The sequence below is a fragment of the Emydura macquarii genome, unplaced genomic scaffold (assembly GCF_026122565.2).
Source record: "Emydura macquarii macquarii isolate MOO-44397 ecotype Brisbane River unplaced genomic scaffold, CSIRO-AGI_Emac_v2 contig_2365, whole genome shotgun sequence".
NCBI lineage: Eukaryota > Metazoa > Chordata > Testudines > Chelidae > Emydura > Emydura macquarii.
Window position 1 is genome coordinate 3,626,857 of NW_027132502.1, and position 19,273 is coordinate 3,646,129.

At 55.2% G+C, this 19,273-nt stretch overlaps 1 protein-coding gene across 3 annotated transcripts; it reads left to right on the forward strand.

Annotated features, from left to right (window-relative positions):
* Positions 1–5,638: 5,638 nt before the first annotated feature.
* Positions 5,639–18,493, forward strand: PTMA (prothymosin alpha). 3 transcript variants are annotated; one of them, XM_067561123.1, is made up of 6 exons: positions 5,639–5,736; positions 6,712–6,762; positions 11,960–12,031; positions 12,754–12,850; positions 15,978–16,051; positions 17,696–18,493. In XM_067561123.1, exons 2-6 carry the CDS (start codon positions 6,718–6,720, stop codon positions 17,741–17,743), a joined length of 336 nt encoding a protein of 111 aa, XP_067417224.1. In that variant the 5' UTR covers positions 5,639–5,736; positions 6,712–6,717; the 3' UTR covers positions 17,744–18,493. The 3 variants fall into 3 exon arrangements, with proteins under 3 accessions (XP_067417224.1, XP_067417226.1, XP_067417225.1); XM_067561125.1 differs by having other exon boundaries at positions 5,642–5,736; positions 12,757–12,850; XM_067561124.1 differs by lacking the exon at positions 5,639–5,736 and having other exon boundaries at positions 6,604–6,762; positions 12,757–12,850.
* Positions 18,494–19,273: the final 780 nt, after the last annotated feature.

Below are 19,273 nucleotides of genomic sequence, written 5' to 3' on the forward strand. Positions count from 1 at the left end.
GTTCTCCACCGGCATGGCATTGCAGTGTCTGCCATGGGTCATTTAGGACAAATATGGAATCAACATCCTCTTGGCACCATGACCAAGTTCAAGATCTATTTGAGCTGTATCCTCTCCGTTCTGCTGCCCGATTGCAAAACACGGACCGTGTGCCGCTCAGACTGGGCAAAGATGGAGGCTTTCCACACAAAATGCCAAAGTCGTATATTCGGCATAAAGTGGAATGACTTCATTCATAATGCAGATGTTTACGGTCGCTCCGGACTACAGACTCCTGGGGCCATTGTCCGCAGACGGCGTCTTGCACTTTTCGGACATGTCATGAGAATGCTGCAAGACAGTCCGGCGAACGCCATTCTCCAGGTGGCTTGCAACGTCAGGGATAAAATTCCACCAACCGAGGGATGGAGCTGGCCCAGAGGCAGATCCCCTATTACATGGGTGCTTCAGATCTGGTCTGATGTTGGACTCTTGGCTCGGGAAGCCCTTGCAGCTGCACAGGAATGGACCAAATGGTGACCGATGGCTACAGCCGACCGTTCGGCTAAGCGTCGAAGAAGAAGTTTCCCCATCTATGAAATAGAGAAAGTGGTATTTCCCAACCTTGCGAGGGTGTTGTGATGGCTGATGTTCGAGCGCCTGGGATGAGAGAGTCTGTAATCATTTTAGTCCTGGGGAAAGGTACTGGAATGACAGCCCGGGGAAATGGAAACCACTTCTCTAGCGCAGGGAATGGCTCTGCGAGTGTAATCCACTGGCTGCTGTGTATTACACCCTCTCCCCCCACGCCAAGCCACAGAGGACGCGAGTCCGTTACAGCTCTTGCGCTGTAGAGACTCGTGCGTGGGACTCTGGAGGCCCCCTGTTCAGTGCCCGGTGCCTCAGTCAAGACGGTGGCCATCATACATACAAGCGTCCCCCTTCCAGCTCCTCCCTGAGGGCAGCTCTGTCTCCATGGCCTGTCTGCTAAGACTGCCAACCAGGAAGCCAGCTCTGCATGGTGGCTTTCCAGATGCTGACTTCCGTCCACGGGGAAACCGGGTGAGGCCACCAAACTTTCTCCTGGACACCAAAGACCTGAGCCATTGCATGGTGAACAGTGTCACTGCCTGCCTCGCCTGGGTGAGGGCTGGCAACCTAGAGGTGAATACTCCAGAGCCTCTGACTCTGTCACTGAGTCACTAAGCTACACGAGGCGGATAGTTTCCTCCAGATGACGTTCTTCTCACGGTGCTGCTGGTTTGAGACCTCGGCAGGCAGTTGGGACGGGGGAATGTTAGCAGAGGAAGGCTCTGTGAGCCTAATGCGTCTGCGACCGTCGCCCGGACAGCATCTCTGCTAGCTGCCCACTGACGTACGTATTGATTTTAATACCTACAGGCTGGGTTTCCGCTGGGCTGAGCCGTTTCTGGGACCCATAATGATGGCTTCGTAGCCAGGGTTATAGTAGCTGTACCTGGAGGGCAGGTAGGAACACAGCTGGTGACTGGAGAGTGCAGGGCACCCTCTTGGGGTTTACAGTTCTTACAGGGAATAGACAGCCACCTGCCCCTGCCCCTTGGTTTCTGTTCACACTGTTCGTGCTGGTGGAAGGGGCCGGACTGAGATCCTCAAGGAATGAGGGCTTCTCTCTGCTTACAGGATGTGGAGCAGGCCGACCAGGGCATCTCAGAGCTGCCCTGGAGGGGACCCCCATCTGGGGCTGGGAACAGGAGCCCACCATCCCTTCACCTCTCTGCTGAGGCTGCGCCATGTGGCGGTGGGAAGTGGGCACCTGTCCACGAAGAACCGGGCTGGGAGCCATCCATTTTCTTCAGAGGCCATCTCATCCCCCTGCTAACCTGGCCTGGATGTGGACTGGCGATTTAGAGGCGAAAGTTTCCGTCTCCAGTTGCCAGCCAGTAACTCCCCACCACGCCTGCCATTACCAAACTAGTAGCTATTGAGCCGTTAGCCATTCAAGAACTGAAACACAGAATGTGGGTGTATTACTCCACCGCTCCGTTACCTTCAACAGGCTATTTTTAAACACCTGGGTTTGCTTCCCCTCTTTCTCATCACCATGGAAATAATTCCATTGTTTTACATGTTCTGTTCGGCACGCTCAGGCCAATGGGGATCTTGAAAGCATGTTCCAGATTGAGTTTTGCATTGAACCCCCGCTCCAGAAAAAAAAAACCAACACAGGTTCCCTTGTATGACCCTGACCAGCACTCCGAAGAGAAGCAAAGCAAAGACAGCAACACCCATAGCTCATCCCTCATGCAGGGAGGCAGGCGCTGCCGTAGCCAGAATGTCACCTCTGCTGGCTTCAAGTCCCACCCCACTGGGCTGACCTAGAAACGGTAACACGTCTCGTGCACTGGAGCCTAGGAACACGAAGGCTCATCCCTCTGTTTTCCAGAGCCGCTGAGTGACATTCGCCCCTCCCCTGCCGCGCCAAAGAGCAGAAGGAAAATTTCCTCCGAGAAGCAGCTCATTGCCATGGAATAATCGCTCTAGCAGCAGGATCTTCACCGAAGATTAGAGCGTCTCCAACCTGCTGAGCTGGTGAAATGCTTTTCCCCCCCTTCCCCCTGCTTTGCTGAAGAAGAGGTGAAACTCCTACCACCTCCTTAATTAATTTGCCAAATTTATTGCTTCCCATCAAAGAGAGCAGCCCGGCCGTCACTGGACAGTTCCAGGCAAAGTTCAGCCCTGTAAACGTCTGCTCTGAAGCTCACACTCCTCTGCACACACTCCTACCCCCTTCCCACCATCCTTCCTCTCTGTCACTCGTCTCTCCTGGTGCAGACTGGATAGAAGGGTGAGGAAGAGGTAAAAGAGCAGCTTTTACAGGCAACAGTTTCTTTTGTTGTTGTTGCTCCTCTCTGGACTGCTGAGGCATAAAATGTCAAGCTCCGTCTGTTTCTCTCTGACACACATGGGTCGGGTTAGCCCATTGAGTTGGGCGACTGTAACTAACCGAAGTGCAACACAGGCGGGTTTCTTCCTTGGCTTGCGCTAAGGTGGCCTTCCTTTCAGACATCAGTCCCTCGCTGGGGTTTTTCTAAAGGGTGCTGGTGGAATGTCATTTGCGATTTCATGTTTTTCTTGCCCAGATATCCAGAGTTCAGATTTTAAACTCTCTCTATACATCTCAAAGTGTTCTTCAGACACAGAATTCTCAGCCTGAACGAGCCTTCCCTGCCTGAGAAGGAGAGGCACATAAAATGTTAGCAGGAAGTTCAGCAAAGGCGCTTTATTTTTTTCCAAGGTATTTGGAGAATCACCAAAGGCAATCTCCAGGCTCTGCTACTGCCGAGGGCACTCAGACAGACAGCTGCACTGACAGCCTGCCACAAGCGCAGAGGCATGGATCGGAACCGACCACAGCCGTCCTCCTCTTGGAACATAAGAGGTGCAGCCTGCGGAGACCACAGATCCTGGCATGCACTGCGCCATCTGGATCCAACATGTGGCCCGTAGAGACAATTGCTCCTGCTGTCCAGTGCTCCTGGTCTGAGGGGCCACACTTCACAACATCCTCTGCACAGATCAATAGGGATGGAACATCACATTCCGGGATCTGCTTTCTGAGCAGGCTACTCATCATTAACAATTTGTATGACAGTCGCCCCTAGAGGCTGAGAGTCATTGTGTTAGGCACCGTATGTACGCAGAGAGAGAGCCAGTCCCTGCCTCAGAGAGCGTGCAACCTAAATAGACGAGGGCGTGGGTAGGAAAACAGAGCAGAGGCACAGAGAGGTGAGGTGTACACTAGCTCACCTAGCAGGTCAGTCGCAAAAGCTTAAAATCCAGGTCTCCTGACCCCCATCCAGTGCCCTGCCCACTAGACCATGCTGCCTTCTCTTAGGCCCACTTTCCTTTTTCAAGATGCGACCAACTCTGGTGCTGAGGGCTGAACACCACAGGCGGTCCTTTGGATCTCTGGGCTATCCCTTTGCCCATCCTATTCTAACAGTCTGTCGTACCTAACCCCAATGTTGAAGATTCAAGTTCCTGGAGCGTTTCCACGGGCCTGGTAAACCACAATAGAGATAAGCAAAACATTTCCAGCTAGAGGTGAAGAGACGCGGAAGCTGGGACACTTTTTTGCGCCTTGCTATGAACCTGCAGGCCGGGCCCAGTTCATCAACAGAGCTGCTGCGTTTGGGGAATGTTCTCCTGGGACAGGGGCTCTTTTCCAGCCCAGAATTCAAAGTGAGTTGTTGAAACGTTTAAACGGAAAACATCGTTTTGAAGTCGGATGTGGCGTAGGCCTCGTAGGGATGGGTACATTGGAAAGCCGCCAAGAGATCCATGTTAAAACAGCTTCTTTGAGAAATCTAACAGAGACAATGAAACTGGAAGGGCAAAAAACTGCCTGACATAAAAAGCGCTAAAAAATCCCCTGCCATTTTTTTTTCTTAAACAACTTTGCTGAAGTTCAGGGGGAGATGACAGTCAGGGTCTAATTGCAGCAAATCCGAATGAATAATCCTCTTAAAAAACACAGCAATCATGGAAATACAGGGCTGGAACTTGGGACATCGAGAAGTCACCAAGTCCAGCCCCCTGCGCTGAATGATTCACCCTTTGTAAGTGGCTAGGAGTGAAAAACTCCATTACAGGGCTGCCGAGTTCCTTTTCCCCCTTCTCTGTACAGCCAAGTGGCCGCTGAGTCCGTTCCACTCTACTCCGTCAATCCCCTATCCGGGTTTTCGCAACCATTCTATCGAAGACGGACAGGAGCCTCGATCAATCAGAGGCCGCAAAGCGTCAACACAGCGTTCGCTCGGGGCTGCTGGCCAATCCGCGTCGCTTGGGTCCTATATCCCGCCTTCCGAGGCGAAGCTCCCCTGGTCTCTGCCCCGGCCCGGCGGCCATGTTGAGTGTGGCAGAAACGCTGCTCCGCCGGGGGCTGCCTCTCCGCCCGCTCCCGTCGCTCCATCCCCGCGGCTGACACCGGGGATTGCCTTGTCAACGCGCAGCGGTGGCGGCTGGGCCGGATCCGGCCGTCTAGATCCCCTGGCTGGGTGGGAAAATCAAGGGGTTGCTCCATGAAGGGCTCCGGGCGCCATCTTGAGTGTGGCAGGTTCCTCTTCCCCCCCGCCCAGCTGCCTCCATTGGGTTCATGGCAGAGATCTGGGGGGGGGGGGAGGTGGAAACTGGACTTTGGGGGCCGGTTCGGATGCACGCGGCCCAGCTGGGATGGGGCCGGGGCTGACAGACGCGAACGCAGTTTCCTGCAAAACGTGGGGAATTGCACCAAAAAAATTTTTTTGGAAAAAAAAATGCAAAAAAAAAAATGTTAGTAGGGGGGAGGGGATGTCGATTAAAAAATTGCAAAAACAAAAAATCGATTCCCCCCTTCCCCCCCCCCCCCCCCCCCCGTCCAATGTAATGTACTCCATTGTATGCCTTACGGCTGGGGGGGGGGGTTCTCTTTCGCTCCCCTCCCCGCCCCCTTTGCAAAGTTACAGTGGGAAAAAAGTGGTGGCCGGGCTTTAGCAAAGGGGGGGGGGGGTCCTCGATGCAGGAGGGGGTTGGGGGGGTTGCTTTTGTATTGATTTTATTCTGCACGGATTCGTGTGTGTCTATCGCGGGGGGGGGGGTTAAATTGTGCGTTTGCAAGTAAGGCGATTGCAAGGGGAAGGCGAAGGGGCGCGTGGACGGCCGGGCGGCAGAGACGCTGGGCTCCCCGCGCTCCGCAGCGAAGGGCAAGCGGCGCTGTTTTGGTTCGGGTTTTAAACGGTAATTTCCTGTTTTTGCAGGGAGGGGAGGGGGGGTTCGTGTTACTGGTGCGGCGGGATCGCCAAAGGTTCAGCCGCCGCCAGAAGAAGAAAGGGAGGGCGCCGGCAGACGGCCGGTGCCTGGCTCGTGGCCGGTGCGGAGCGAAAGCCCAGCCTCTGCCTCTCCCGGGGCTTGGAAAGTCCCAGCCTCCGTGCGAGGCTTTTCACAGCAACTAACGCGGCTCTTGGGTTTTAATCAGCGAAAGGAGGAATTAACCCCCCCGCACCAGCCCTGCGCGGCTCCACAATGCGCAGCTGCTCTTTGCCAAGGGAGGGGGCTTACGATAGACGCTGGTTTCTTTTGCATCGACTTTTTTTAATCCCCCCCTCCCCCGGCAGAGTGGGGGCTGCTGCTCTAATGGCAGGAGAGAGACAGGCAGAGAAAAGCGCGGGGGGGAGGGCGGTTTGGTTTCTCTCCTCCTGCTTAGTTCCTCTGTCTGTTCCCTGCCTGGGCTCAGCGTTAACAATGCAATGCAATGCAATGCAACCGGGCGCTCTGCGTTTTGCACGCGGCATGCGGAGCTGCTGCTGCTTCCCTTCGGAGGGAGGGGAGGAGGAGGAGGAGGGATCTGCTGCCGTTGCCGCGCTTTGCTGCCTCTCAGCGCCTCTTGCAGGCGCGCCGCACGCTGAGGCCGGGCGCAAACTCATCGCACGGTTGCCCATGGGCCGGCTCTGCCGCTTTAAGCAGCCTTGCCCATTGTTTGTCCCTCGACCAATGGCCGGGCGCAGCTTCCCTCGGCCTGGCCAATGGGGATGGAGCAGGGGAGTGAGCGCGCCGCCCACTAATCTATATTAAAGCTAGTGGCGCCGCGTGAGTTCTCCACTGGCTCTGTGTCCAAAGCCATCTTTGCATTGTTCCTGCTCTGCGCCGCCGGCGGCTGGACCTGCACTCCGCTTATTTTTATAGTAGATCTATTTTATATACCGCCCTCTCCAGCGCACCATGTCGGACACAGCTGTGGACACCAGTTCCGAGATCTCCACCAAGGTGAGTCTGCACGCTTAGCTCCCTTCTCCACTCCCCCCCCCTCGGTTTTTTTCCGCTTTTTTTGACTTCGTCTGCCCCCCAAAGTACCATTTTGCCTTGCGGGAACCTGCTGTGTTTTCTTTTTTTGTTCTTTGTCTACAAGGTGAGGGCAGCGTGGTTGGTCTCAGAAATGTTGCAGACCCGGAGTGTCTGCTGGGTTGTGGTTTTTGTTGTTGTGGTGGTTTTTTTCGGGGGGGGGGGGTTGTAAAGTCTTATGCTGGAGGGTTTTGCTGTGTGTGTGTGTATGTCTTTCAAGGAGGCATTTAAAAAGCGCACTCCTCTTATTTTTGTTGCCTGGCTGGAGACCGCTCTCCATTCAAATCGCCTCTCAGCTTGACAGCCCCCGTAAAACTTAGATCCCACCTCAATTCCTCTGCTCTCAGGAGGGGAAATAACCTGCCTGGAAAGTGGTGAAAGGGATCCGGCTTGAAACACCCACTTTTTCATGTGCCTTTCTCCCAGCCCCGCTGCTTTTAAATGACCCGGGCGAGAAACGAAACGTTGGTTTGGAGGCTCGGTTGAATCGGGCATTTAAAAAAACAACCAAACACACAAACAAAAAAAACACAACCCCAGCCAGCCACTTGAATTGCGTGGAAATAACTTTACAAGTCGGTGGATGCGGATCATCGGAAGCGATTTCTTTGGAGGGCGCGGGGGGGCTTGACTTGGCTGGGAAAGGAGCGGATTTGATTGCAAATGTTTGTGGTGAGCTGTTCTGCGCGGGTTCTTTGTTTAATGAAGCAAGGAAGCGAGCACGCCGTGCCGGCTCCTAGCGTGGCTTTGCCTCTCGGGGATCGCAGCCCTGGATACCTGCTCGGACCCCCCCCCCCCCCACTTTCCGTGTCCGCGCCTGGCTCCCCACAGGGGAGGAGTTTCCTCCCACCCTCGCTTCTTTTTAAGCGGGTTAAGATCCCCATCAGGCTGCAGGGCGTTTAACTCCAGTTAAACACTGATTAACCTTGCGGGGCAGAAGGAGGGAGGGAGGGACCCCCGCGCTGTTCTAATCGGACGCTTAAACCTCCCGCGTTTGCCCCCCTGCCCCCGGGGGGTCCCCCTCCGAGCTGGGGTCCCCAGCGGAGTGGTACGTCCGCTGCCTTCTCCCCCCCGCCCCGGGGCAATCTAAGGGGATCGAGCCCCCGCGGGCGAGTGGCGGGGCGGCCGTGGGGTGAAACTTCCAGCCCCGGCTCGCTGCGGGGGGCGGGCGTTTGTTTGTGTGCCTCCGGCCCCGGCGGGCAGGGCTCGGATACAATGTAGCGAGCGGCGGCTACACTGTAGCGAGCGGGCCCCGCTCCGCTTCCCTCCGGGCCGATCGCTGCAGCCGGGCGGAGGACGCCGTTCGTCCTCTCGGGGTTTCAAGGTGTTTCGTCCGCGGCCCCCGTCCCCCGGGGGCTGGGGAAAAGGTCAGCGCCCCCCCCCGGGGCAAGCGCTACGGGCTGGGGGGGGGGGCTGAGCGCGGAGCCGCCGCCGGATCAGCAGCTCACAGTCCTGCTTGCAGATTTCGTTTTCACTTCTGTTTTCCCGCTTCTGGGACGCCGGATTCCCCTGCCCCCCGCGGGTCCCCGGACCTACGGGGCTCTGCCCCCCCTCCCCCCCGGCTTTGCGGAACATGGGCTCGCTCCGGTCCCGGGGGGGGGGCGCCCGGCGGATGCACGCAGGAGCCCGGGGGTGGGTTTGTTCCCCCCCCCCCCCCAGTCTCTTTCGGAGAGGGGGGCTGGGAATCTCATTAACCTTCCCCTGCCCTTTAGGGGGCGGGGGAATTTCCCTCCCGGCCCCCCCCCCTTCCTTCCTCGGGGCGGGGGGACTTGTGTGGCCGCCCCATGTGCTTCCCCCAACGGGACTCGCTTCTGCTCGGGGTGGGGGCGGGGATAGAGCCGGCTGGTCGGCGCTGGGCTAGCGGGTCCCGCTCTGCGGGCTGATCCTACAATGGGGGGCACTTGGCCGATGCACCCCCAAACCTGGGGGGGCGCGCGGCGGCTCTCTGCACCTTCCCCAGCGCGGGCGGGCGGGTGCTGATTTCTCCCCCGCTGTGTCGCTGGAGGCCCGGCCCGCAAGATTAAGATTCCCCCCCCCCCCATCTCCTCGCAGGGGGTCCAGCGATGGAGCAGATCAAGGGCGCGGGTCCCGCCCGCCCGCCCGCGGCAAGTCGGGGCACTAAAATAAACAAGACACTGAAGATTTATTCCGCCGGGTGGGGGGGGAGGGGTCCCAGAGCTGCCGCCTCGGCTCCCGGGCGGCGGCTCCTCCTGCGCTGCTCGGCGCCGCCCCCACCGCACCCCACCCGTCAGCCGCAACGGAGCTCATCAACCACCACGTGCTGCCGCCTCTGCGTGCTCCGCCCGCGCGGGGCCCCATGGGAGTCGTAGTTCTCCCCGCGGGCGGGCCTGCGCCGGGTGGCCCTGCGGAGAACTACAGTTCCCGGCAAGGCCGGCTCTGGGCCAATCAGAGGGCGCGGAGAGTGGCGCGCGGTTTGAAATGGGGCAGGGCGCGTGGTGCTGAGAAGCCGGAGCCCCCTGCCGGCGGGAGGGTGTCTGCCGCCCGGATAACTGGGCCTGACCTTTCGAAGCTGGAGTCAGCCCATTTGACTGACTCAGAGCCGGGGGGTTTGCAAGTGGGGGTGGGGGCTGCAACCAGCTGGCAGCAAATAAACAAATAAAATCAATGCAGCGGCCAGGCCCTTTAGAAGCCTGGGGGTGTCTGACTTTCTTCCGCAAACCGCTGCTTTTACTGCACGTTGAAGCCCCTTAAAATCCCATCTCCGCGCGGCCTTGCACATTGCCGCCCAGTAACTGAAGGGTGCAGCTAAAACCAAGCCGGGTTTGAGCCTCCTGCAGCAGGGCCAGAAATCACATGAACCAAGATTCCCGCAGTAACTGGGGCTGGACCCATCCTTGCAGTTTGGCCGTGGTTTTTTAGGCCGCTTTTAAAATGGCCAGTCCGAATTGTTTTATTTGATCTCTCTGTACTGGGGTTGAGCCATGACATGGCTTATGAATGCAGTTGGCTTTGATTTTTTTTCTAGTGCCCATTACTACTATACCAAGTGGAACGTTCATGTTCACTTTTGGGTAGGAGAGGGTGGAAGGTAGGGCTTTCCTATGACTAAACATCACTGCTATTTTATAGACAAACAGTCTTGCCACACCTATAATTAGAGCCTCCATCAAAGCATTAAAACTAAAGTAATGCTACTGCATTGACTCCTCATCTGAAGTCTGGTGTACAAATTTGTCTATTTGTATTGGATCCGTTCGGAGGAATGGAAAAAGCTTTAGTATTTCTAGCAGCGCACCATCACTATGCAAATAAGCGAGGCCTGGTAACTCAATTATAATTGAACTGAAAGTTTCTTAAATGGAACACTGATGGCTGGTGCCTTGGATTTATTAAACTAAAATTAGTAACAAGAACATCACTGCACTTTCCTAGCCGTAAGAACCACTTGTGTTTTATGCATAACTTTTCCAAACAGATTACGAACGTGGTAACTAGTGGTCTGGAAACTCTGACTGTTTCATTTCTTCTGTTGTAAACTTGGGGAATCTTAGAACTTCCTGGTAGGTCAGGTTTAAAATTGTGTACTGTAGCAGTAGGAATGGCCTGGCAGCAAATGAGTCCAGTAGATGACAGGTAGGAATTGGAGATAGTGTAAAAACTGTGATGGAGTTGGTCAGCTCAGTGAAACTGCAATTTGCATGGGATTCAAATGTTAGCGCTGGAAGGAGGAAGTAGGTCTGCACTTCTGTTCAAGGCTTGCAGAATACTTACTTGAATAGATGATAGTCTCTGATAAACAGGTGTAGTAAATCCAATGCTTGGCTTTGGAGAAAATGCCCTTTCAAGGCATACAGGGCTAGGTTATAGTGGTCTGGTTGCCTGGGGATAATGTAGTCAGACTTCATTAATCCATACTTAGTTGATCCAGATGCCTGGATATCTGAAAGGCTTAAGTAGTCCACTGTTTCAATATGCCTGCGCTGTTGACCGAATAATCTGAAGGTTATTTTAATCCAAATAAAAAAAGGGAGGGCCATATTATCGGGGCTGGCCATGCCTTAGCACTGACACAAGGCAGGGACACCAACTCTGGGAGTGAAAGCTTCCATCCAGGCTGAGGGGCTTGCCGAGAGGCCACAACGAAAACCAAAACAAAACCAAACCAAAACACACCACAGGTTTGCTGTGACAGCAGAGTAGGAAGCTGCCAAAAAGTTTCAAACACCTCCTGGTCTTTGTTCAAGGCAGACTGCAGCCCCGGAGAAAGGCCTCTTAACTTTCCTTGGCAGAGGCAATAACGTCTCTCCTGGGGAGCAGGGTCTCGCTGCAGCTCATGCAGTAACATAAGGAGAGGATGATGCAGACTTGGGTGCCAGAGCGTTCTTTTTAGCCATGTGCGGGAACAAAGTTGGATCCTTGCAAGCTTGTTTGCCTAGCGACTTGGCATGACATTTTGACAGTGATCAATAGCGAAAACATACGGGCTCTTGCGCTCTCCTGCCTGTGCTTGCGGTTCAAATGTGAACCGCTCTAGTGGCCTTAAATCGAACGGCGCCATGTTCCTTGGAGTAATGTGGAAAAAATAGCCATCTCCCTGCTGTTCAGCTAAGAGTCTGCAGATATATCCTGGAGTTTCCGCTCTGTGGCTACATTAAGAGCAAGCAGGTTGGGAGAGAGACCACGGTCGCTGCTACTAACTATTCGGGCTCAGTTCTCTACCTTTCCCTGCTGTGAAGGCAGCAAGTGGCTGTGCGACTCTGCAGACCCTGGCGTGACTGACTCTGTAATTCAGCATGCGCCAGGGGCTGTCAGTGGGACTGCAGCTGTCTGTGTTCACCAAACACGATAAGGTGGGAAATAAGCCAATGCTTTTGCTGCTAAGCAGAAGCAGGAGACCAGCTTTTTAAGTTTGGGAGTTCCTGAATTAAATGTAGCCACCGTTGTATCAAGTCTGTACTACCTTTAGTACCCAAAATCCCCACCCTCCTTTCAACCCCTGCAACAACTGTTGCAAACAACAAGAACAAACAAGTTGCTAGTGCAATAGATGTGAAGGGGTAACTGTCTCCCAGCTTCCTCCTCCCCCCATCTATAACTTTCCTACCATGGGGATTGTGGGCTGGATTCCTGGTGACTCATCGGTTATTTCTGCTCCTTTAAGGATCTAAAAGAGAAGAAGGAAGTTGTTGAAGAGACAGAAAATGGCAGAGATGCACCAGCCAACGGCAACGCTGTAAGTATTGTGAGACCTGCCTCAGGAGATGGCTTTTTTCTTGCTGATGTTCCCGCGGACTCATTCTCTGCTAGCCTCTGTGAGGAGGAAGTGTCCCGTGCAGCACCGCTATGGCGTGTCACCCCATTGTGAAAGAAACGTGCTACACTTTCATATTCAGTGAAAGCCTGCAGGCAATTTCCAGGTGCCTGGAAGGGGTGGAAAGGCGTGGTGCTCTTGGGCCGAGACCATGTGTCTTCACTGCATCCTTCTCCTAGAAGCTGTCGTTCGGTTTGAAAATGTGGCAAACAGATGGGTGGGGAAAGCCTTTGTACACGAGTAAATCTGGGGCTTCCTTGCAGTTTTTTTTCTAAAAAACTGCCCGAGGGAAGCTGCCGGTGCTGTATTTTAATCTGACACGATGTCAACAGACTTCAGATTCCTCTCTGAAGGCTCAAGGTGCAGCTGCTGCATTACCATAAAATGTAAATCCTTCATCCTTTCTTTTTGCATGAAGTGTAGACAGAGCGTGTAGCAGCCTTGAAGTGGAAATACACACGGAATTGTGTGTCTGTCAGCCGAGGGGCACCTGCTATGAAAGCTGAAGGGGGGCTTGCTGGGTGGGTTCCTAGATCACTGGGTCTCAGGCTGCAGCTCGGGGGGGGGCGGGGAGGAGTGGGAAATGGGATGGCGAGTGACTTCCCTGAATGCATTTTTTTAAGTGAGCATCTTGTCTTGGCAAGGAGAACGAGGAAAACGGAGAGCAGGAGGCTGACAACGAAGTAGACGAAGACGAAGAAGAAGGCGGCGAGGAAGAGGACGAGGAGGAAGAGGGGGATGGTAATTTTTCGCCCTGCCTGCCCGCCTTGAGTAGCAAAACGCTGCCCCTGCGCGTAACCTGCTGTTGCTGCATGTGGTGGCAGTGTGCGGAGAGCAGCGTCTCCCCCTTGTGGCTGTTCCGGGGCAGTTCTCTCTGACAGGAGCCGATGGTCCAGCCAGCCAGCCTCACGTTGTGCTGCCCCTGTCTCCCAGTGGCCCCAGCCTGGGTGTGGAATTGGTTCGGGTGAAACCAGTCCCCTGGTTTGCTCCAACAGGTTGAGGACAGGTGGCTGCAGAGGCCCAGAGTACGAGCTTTAGCTCTTCGTGGGGGTTGAAAAACCCACCCTGAACCCCAGGTACCAGCGAAACGGCTCGTTCGCAAACCGCTGTGGGCTGCGCACGGCCTGCGAAGCCGCCCTCTGACTTGGAGAGGGAGGTGGCAGCGGCACCTGGTCCCTGAGCCAGGGAATGAGCCAGGTCTTGGGAGAGGGGGTCTCCTTTTGCCAGGCGAGCGGAGCGCATAGGAGATAGGCCCCCCTCTAAGCCGCACGTGTGCCGACGGCGCTAATCAGACTCGCTTGCCAGGCTAATGATTCATGCGAAGCGATTGGTTCCCCTTTAGCAGCTGCGTGAGCCGTCAGCATTTCCCTGCAGAGCCTCTTCTCTGGGGCGAGACCAGGAGTAAATGGCTCATTTCATCTTTTTTTTTTTTTTTCAAACCGTCTCCACTTGCTGCTTCCCTCGTGTTTCCTGGTGTAACCCAGCCCGTAGGTGGGCGTCGGGGGGGCCCCCAGTGACTTCCCTACCTGCTTCCCTTTTCAGCCGCCCCGCTACTTTTCCACGACCCACTTGGCTGAATGAGACCGTCCGTTTTGATAACGCGTGAAGGCCGGCAGGAGGCTGTAACCGTCCTTAGCAAACCACGCTCCGGGAGCTCGGACTGAAACGCGTCCTTGGCTGAGCTGCTGCTGGCAAATCCCCTGCAATCCTGGGGGGCAGCACTGACTGTGTCGGGGGGGGGGGGGGGAGCTGGGAATTGAAGTCCTTTAAGCAAGCCCCTGTTTGGCCCAGGGAAAGTGCAAGCTGCGGTAGCCTGGTCTCTTCCTGACAGCAGCCCTGGGGAGATGGGGGGGGGACATGGCGCTCTCCGGGTAGGAGCTGGTTCCTGGATAGCTCGCTGGAGATCAACCAAGAGTCCAGCCAAGCGGGATGGGGGTTCAACCCCAGGAGTCAGATTTCCCTCGTGGGTGCCTGGGCCATCTGCCTTTCCCAAAACACCCTGGAAGGGTTGCTTGCTATTTCTGGGTAGCTTGCATAATTGGGCTTTGGGAGGTGGGGTGTTGCTTAGATACCACGGTGATGAGCGTGATGCCTGGATAGAGGGGAGTTGCTGATACAGCCCCCTCTACCATCCAGCCCCCGAAGGAGATGAAGTACGGAGCCATCTGCATCCGTGCTGCGTGGTTAACGTATGGCATTTGCAGAGGGGAAGAGGCAGGCGTGCTCCTGGCTTTCAGCTAACCCCGCGTAATTTCTCTGCCTGGAAGCTGGTTCCCGAGGAGCTGATCTCAGCTGTCTAGGGCCAGGCGTTGCGTAGGAGAGAGAAAAGCCAGTCAGGGCCGCCCGTGACTCCCGCCTCCTGCTGGTTTGAAATATTTGGAAGTAAATTTCAGCCCAAAGTCATGGAATCAGCTTTTAAAGGGTCTCTCCCTCCCTCCCCGTTTCCTCCTCTCCCCCCCCCCCCCCCCCGCCATCCCCTTATTTGCTTTGCTCAAAGCAGCTCAGGAAGCTAAATATGCCCCCGATCAACTTGACTGCAGTCACGTGACCCTCCCGAACGACCTGCTGCGTGTGCTGGCCGGCAAAGTGTCGCTCGGCGCTAATCTGGCTGTTCCAGAGGCTCGGGCACGGCTGGGTCCGAGCGTGCCCTGGCGGGGGGCGGGCGTGCCAGGCGGATGACCCTAATTCCCCAGCTGTCTGCACATGTGGCTCGAGCTGACAGTTAAAGCCAGCTTATTGGCCTAAACGCCATAAATTTCACAGGGCCCTCCCATTATGCAAAGGACTTAGATTGGTTTGCAGCCAGGCGTTCCTCTTTCCCGGTCGGGCTAAGGCACCTCAGGCAACACAGTTCTGATCCACTGGCCTATTTGAGCTGAAAGTGGGTCAAGTCAGATTCCCCCCCTTTCTTCCTCTGCTCCCCCTCCCCTGCTGGAAAGCTGCAGCCTGTCAGCAGAATGGGCTGGCCGGTCGCATAATTAGAAAGGGTTCTGACTCGGAACTAATGCGTCCTGGCTCCCTTCACTCATTAAAGATGGACTAATAGCGGCGAAGAGAAGCAGAAATAATCTGGAGCCGTTCGAGCAGCCACTAGGAAAGTGGGTTTTGGGTTTTTTAAAGTGAATTTGGTGCCCATCTCTCTTTACCCACATGGGGAGTGGGGTGGCCAAGGCTGGTGCGCCCCCTGCTGATCAGCTTCACTCCAGATGTGGAGGGGACCATCTCTAGGGTCCCAGGTGGCCCGCTCAGCTCTCGGCCCCTATGTTGAGCCCCCCCATGAAAGAGGCTATGTGTGGTGAGGATTTTGTGGCCCCGGCACCGGGCTGCTAGGAACTGAGTTGCAGCGATCGTCCTCTGGACCACCGGCAACTGTCAGATGGTCAGTGCTCCATGAGGCCGCAGCTGGCTTTGCGCTAGTGATAGAGAGGCCCCGTCTCCTATTCCCAGCGGCCGTCTCTTGTAATAATCTCCGCCCCTCTCAGCCCACCCACCCCCAGTGTTGCAGGCGCGTTGATTCTGCAGCTGGCTGGACAACCCCGGCTCTGCAAAGCCAGGGTGTCTGGTACCAGCCGCGTGTACTAGCCCTGCAGGGAGGCAGGAGGGCTGTTCTGGGTGTTGCAGAGGAGCCATGGGCTTTCTCGGGGGGGGGGGGCCCACGCACAGCCTGGCACTGGGGAACGCGCACAAAGAGCAGGTGCCACCCTTGAACGTGCAAGCCGCCAGCTTGTTACCGGAAGGGTCAGGTTCTCGTTCCAGCAGGTCTCCGCCTCATCCGGCGCTTTCCTCGCCCGCGCGCCCCCCGTGTCCTGTCCACGTGCGACGGGGCCGCCCAGGTCTCACATTCCGTGTTTTTTCCTGCCCACCCCAGGTGAGGAAGAGGATGGCGATGAAGATGAGGAGGGCGACGTACCCACGGGCAAACGGGCAGCTGAGGATGACGAGGTAGGCAGGCTGTGTCCGGCTACACGCCCCAGAGCAGATTCCCCTGGCCACAGACAGACGCCTCCACGTTTTTCAGGGCCGTTTGGACTCTTTGAACCATGCACACTGTCCTGTTACGGTGTTTCTTCCCCCTCCCCCCCCCCCCAGCCCTATGCACAGTTCTTCTGCACCTCTTTGGGGACCAGCCATCGGGGACCCAACCTAGTTCCATTTATACCTGTGGCCTGGTTAGAAGCAGGCCAGGCTACAGCAGAACAGCCGTTACTACCATGCCTGGACTGTATAGCTAGGGGGGAACCCTCACAGCTACTCAGATGGCTGGGAGAGGAGGGTGCTGGGTGCTATGGGTAACCCTGGGATGGATTACAGCAAAGCTCCCAGGATTGCTCTCCATTTGTCCGGTCCTGTGGGAGCTGCAGCGCTCCGCTAGAGAGGAACCCTGCCGTGCATGCGCAGGCTTGCGGTGGGCTCTGAGCAGAGCCGGGCGCGTGGCGGGGAGAGGGCCGCTTGTCTGAACGCGGTGGCTTTCCACACTGCACCTAGTCCTGCCCCTCGCGCGTCTCTCCAGCGTCGGCTCTGACTATTCAGCGCAAACCTGGTTTCCAGCCAAACACCAAAAGGAAGGAAATGCTGGGACCCTGTGTGGGGGTGAATAGGTGCGTCCTGGCTGGTGGGGGACTCACTTGGTATCCTAGAGTCTGTCTACACTGCATGTTAAGCCTGGCTTCTGATTCAGGTTCGAGCCCAAGCCCCTCGTCTGTTTACAGCCAAGTCAGTTGGACTCTCAGCAAGAACCCAGCTCCTAGGATCCTGCTTTGGGGGGAGGAAAGCGGGAGGTCAGAGCCTGAGTCCCTCTGGGACTTGGGTCCAAGCCCTGGCATTGTGCCGTGTGGACACAGTTCAAGACGCAGGCCTGAGTCAAAGGTCAGCGTAGTGCAGTGTGGCTGTCTTAGCATGGCTGAGACCCGAGTCCACTTGCAATGGGCAGGCGTGTTTCACAGGGACCTGGGCTCTGGCGCAGGAGGTGGGATGGGGCAGGCAATGAAGATAACTGTGCCAGTAACTCCTTGGCCCTGGGATGAGCCGGGAAACCTAAACCCCCACCTCTAGGAGCAAATGCCAAATCTCACGTCGCTGGCCCAGGCGCTCTGCTCCACTGGGACTGTGCAAGGGAGTTTATTGGGGGAGATGGATTGAACTACGCTCCCAAGCGTCCTAGTCTCTCTAAGACCAGCCTATTGTCGCTGTGAACCCGGAGACCCTGCAGAAACTTCCGAGTGCTTCCCACGCTGGCCCTTCCCCAGCGCCTGTCTGAGCTGGGCAGACCCAGCTGGTGACGTGCTGGTGGTCCTCCGGGTCTCAAGCTCACCAGCGGGAAGGGATGAACCAACCCCCTGCCGGAAACCGGGATAAGCTGCAAATTGTGGCTTTGCCTGTCCGCCCGTGCGGATAGCCTGGATCGGGGCTCACCGAAGGGAAGAGAGCTCTGCCCACCCCGTACATGCATACAGGGGTTTTGTCGGGGACATCCCGATTCCCAGCGCCCCCTGAAACCTGCACTAGCCCTGTGGAGCTCGTGGCTGGTGCTCTGTGGCCGCAGTACCAGAGGTCACACCCCCCCATAATGCCTCTGTTCTTCCCCAGGACGAGGATGTCGATCCGAAGAAGCAGAAAACCGGCGAAGATGACTAGGCAGCACGTATATATAGATATTTTTTTTTTTAAAAATAAGGAGGGAAAAAACAAAACAACAGGCCAGCGCGACTTGTTCACCTTCAACGTCCCGTCGCGCCCCCCCCGCCGTGGTCATCCTCCCCGAGTAGAGCGAGCCCGCCTGCGATGCCGACGCCCCTTGGAATAAATGCCCGAAAAGATTCCCCCCGCCCCGTCCCATCAGTGGGGAGAGAACCCCCCTCTTTTCCCCCAGCACCAAAACTTCAAGGCCCTGCTTTCTTTCTTAAAAGTACTTTAAAGGAGAATTTGTTTGTATTTTTTATTTACATTTTATATTTTTGTACATATTGTTAGGAGGTCAGCCATTTTTAAGTGATCTCGGATTGACCAAAAGGGGGGCTTTGAAGTGTGTCTCTCTCTCGTTACCCATCTCTGACTTTACTTGTGGTGTGACCGCGTCCCAACAAACCGTTCTCTCAAAGGAGAAAAAAAAAATGACCTTGTAAAAAAACAAAAACGTAAAAAAAAAAAAAAAAATTTACAACCTTACTCCGAGCATTCCAGTAACTTTTTTTGTGGCTGTACTTTAGCTGTACTATAAGTAGCGGGTTTGTATGAGATGGCAAGGCCAAAGATAAAAGGGTTTTTTCTGTCTATGAAGTTGCTGTTTATTTTTATTTTATTTTTTTTTGGCCTGTTTGATGTATGTGTGAAACCATGTTGTCCAACAATAAACGGGAATTTTATTTTGCTGAGTTGTTCTAACAAAACTGGCTCCCAACTGCTGGTTTGTTTTTTGGGTTTCTGTTTTTTAATTTTTTTTTTTTTTTTTTTTTTTGTCCAATCAGAACCTGGGCTGGGCAGGAGGCTGAATTTGATGGTGGTAAATTTTTTGTTAAGGTCTCCACGCCCCGTTTTGCTGGGAGCTCTGGGCCAGTAGGTTTCATAGATCCCAAGACCAGAGGAGATCGTGATGATCTTCTAGTCTCACTGTATGATGCAGGCCATCGATCTTTCCCAAATCCCCAGATCAGATCTTCAGAGAAACATCCAATCTTGAATTAAAAATCACCAGTGCTGGAGAATCCCCCATGACCCTTGGGAAATTGGTCCAGCGGTTAATTACCCTCTCTGGCATTTATGCCTTATTTCCAGTTTGAATTTGTCTAGCTTCAACCTCCAGTCTTTGGATCATGTTAGCCCTTTCTCTGCTAGATCGAAGAGCCCATTATTAAATATTTGTTCCCCGCATAGGTACTCAGACCATGAACAAGTCACCCCTTAACCGTCTCTTTACGAGAGAGCACCTGCCTGCTCCGCCTGCAGCACCCAGCATCTAAAAGCTGAACTCTCCCTGGGAGGGAAGAACCCTGGCACAGCTGTGAAGGCTAAATACCAGCTGGATGGGAAAGATGACGTGATTTCAGGGATACTCCATGCTGGACTTCAGTGCCTAGCTCCCACTGACATGCGTGGGGATTAGATACGGAAGTACCTTTTCAGGATCTAGGCCTCAGTTGCCCCTGAAGGATGAGATGGGCAAACAGG

Bases quoted from the DNA above. Each gene is read 5' to 3' on its own strand.
- PTMA (XM_067561123.1), top strand. From the start codon at position 6,718: ATGTCGGACACAGCTGTGGACACCAGTTCCGAGATCTCCACCAAG. The intron at 12,032-12,753 runs GTAAGTATTGTG...TGTCTTGGCAAG, and splicing joins CACCAGCCAACGGCAACGCT to GAGAACGAGGAAAACGGAGA. The intron at 12,851-15,977 runs GTAATTTTTCGC...TGCCCACCCCAG, and splicing joins CGAGGAGGAAGAGGGGGATG to GTGAGGAAGAGGATGGCGAT.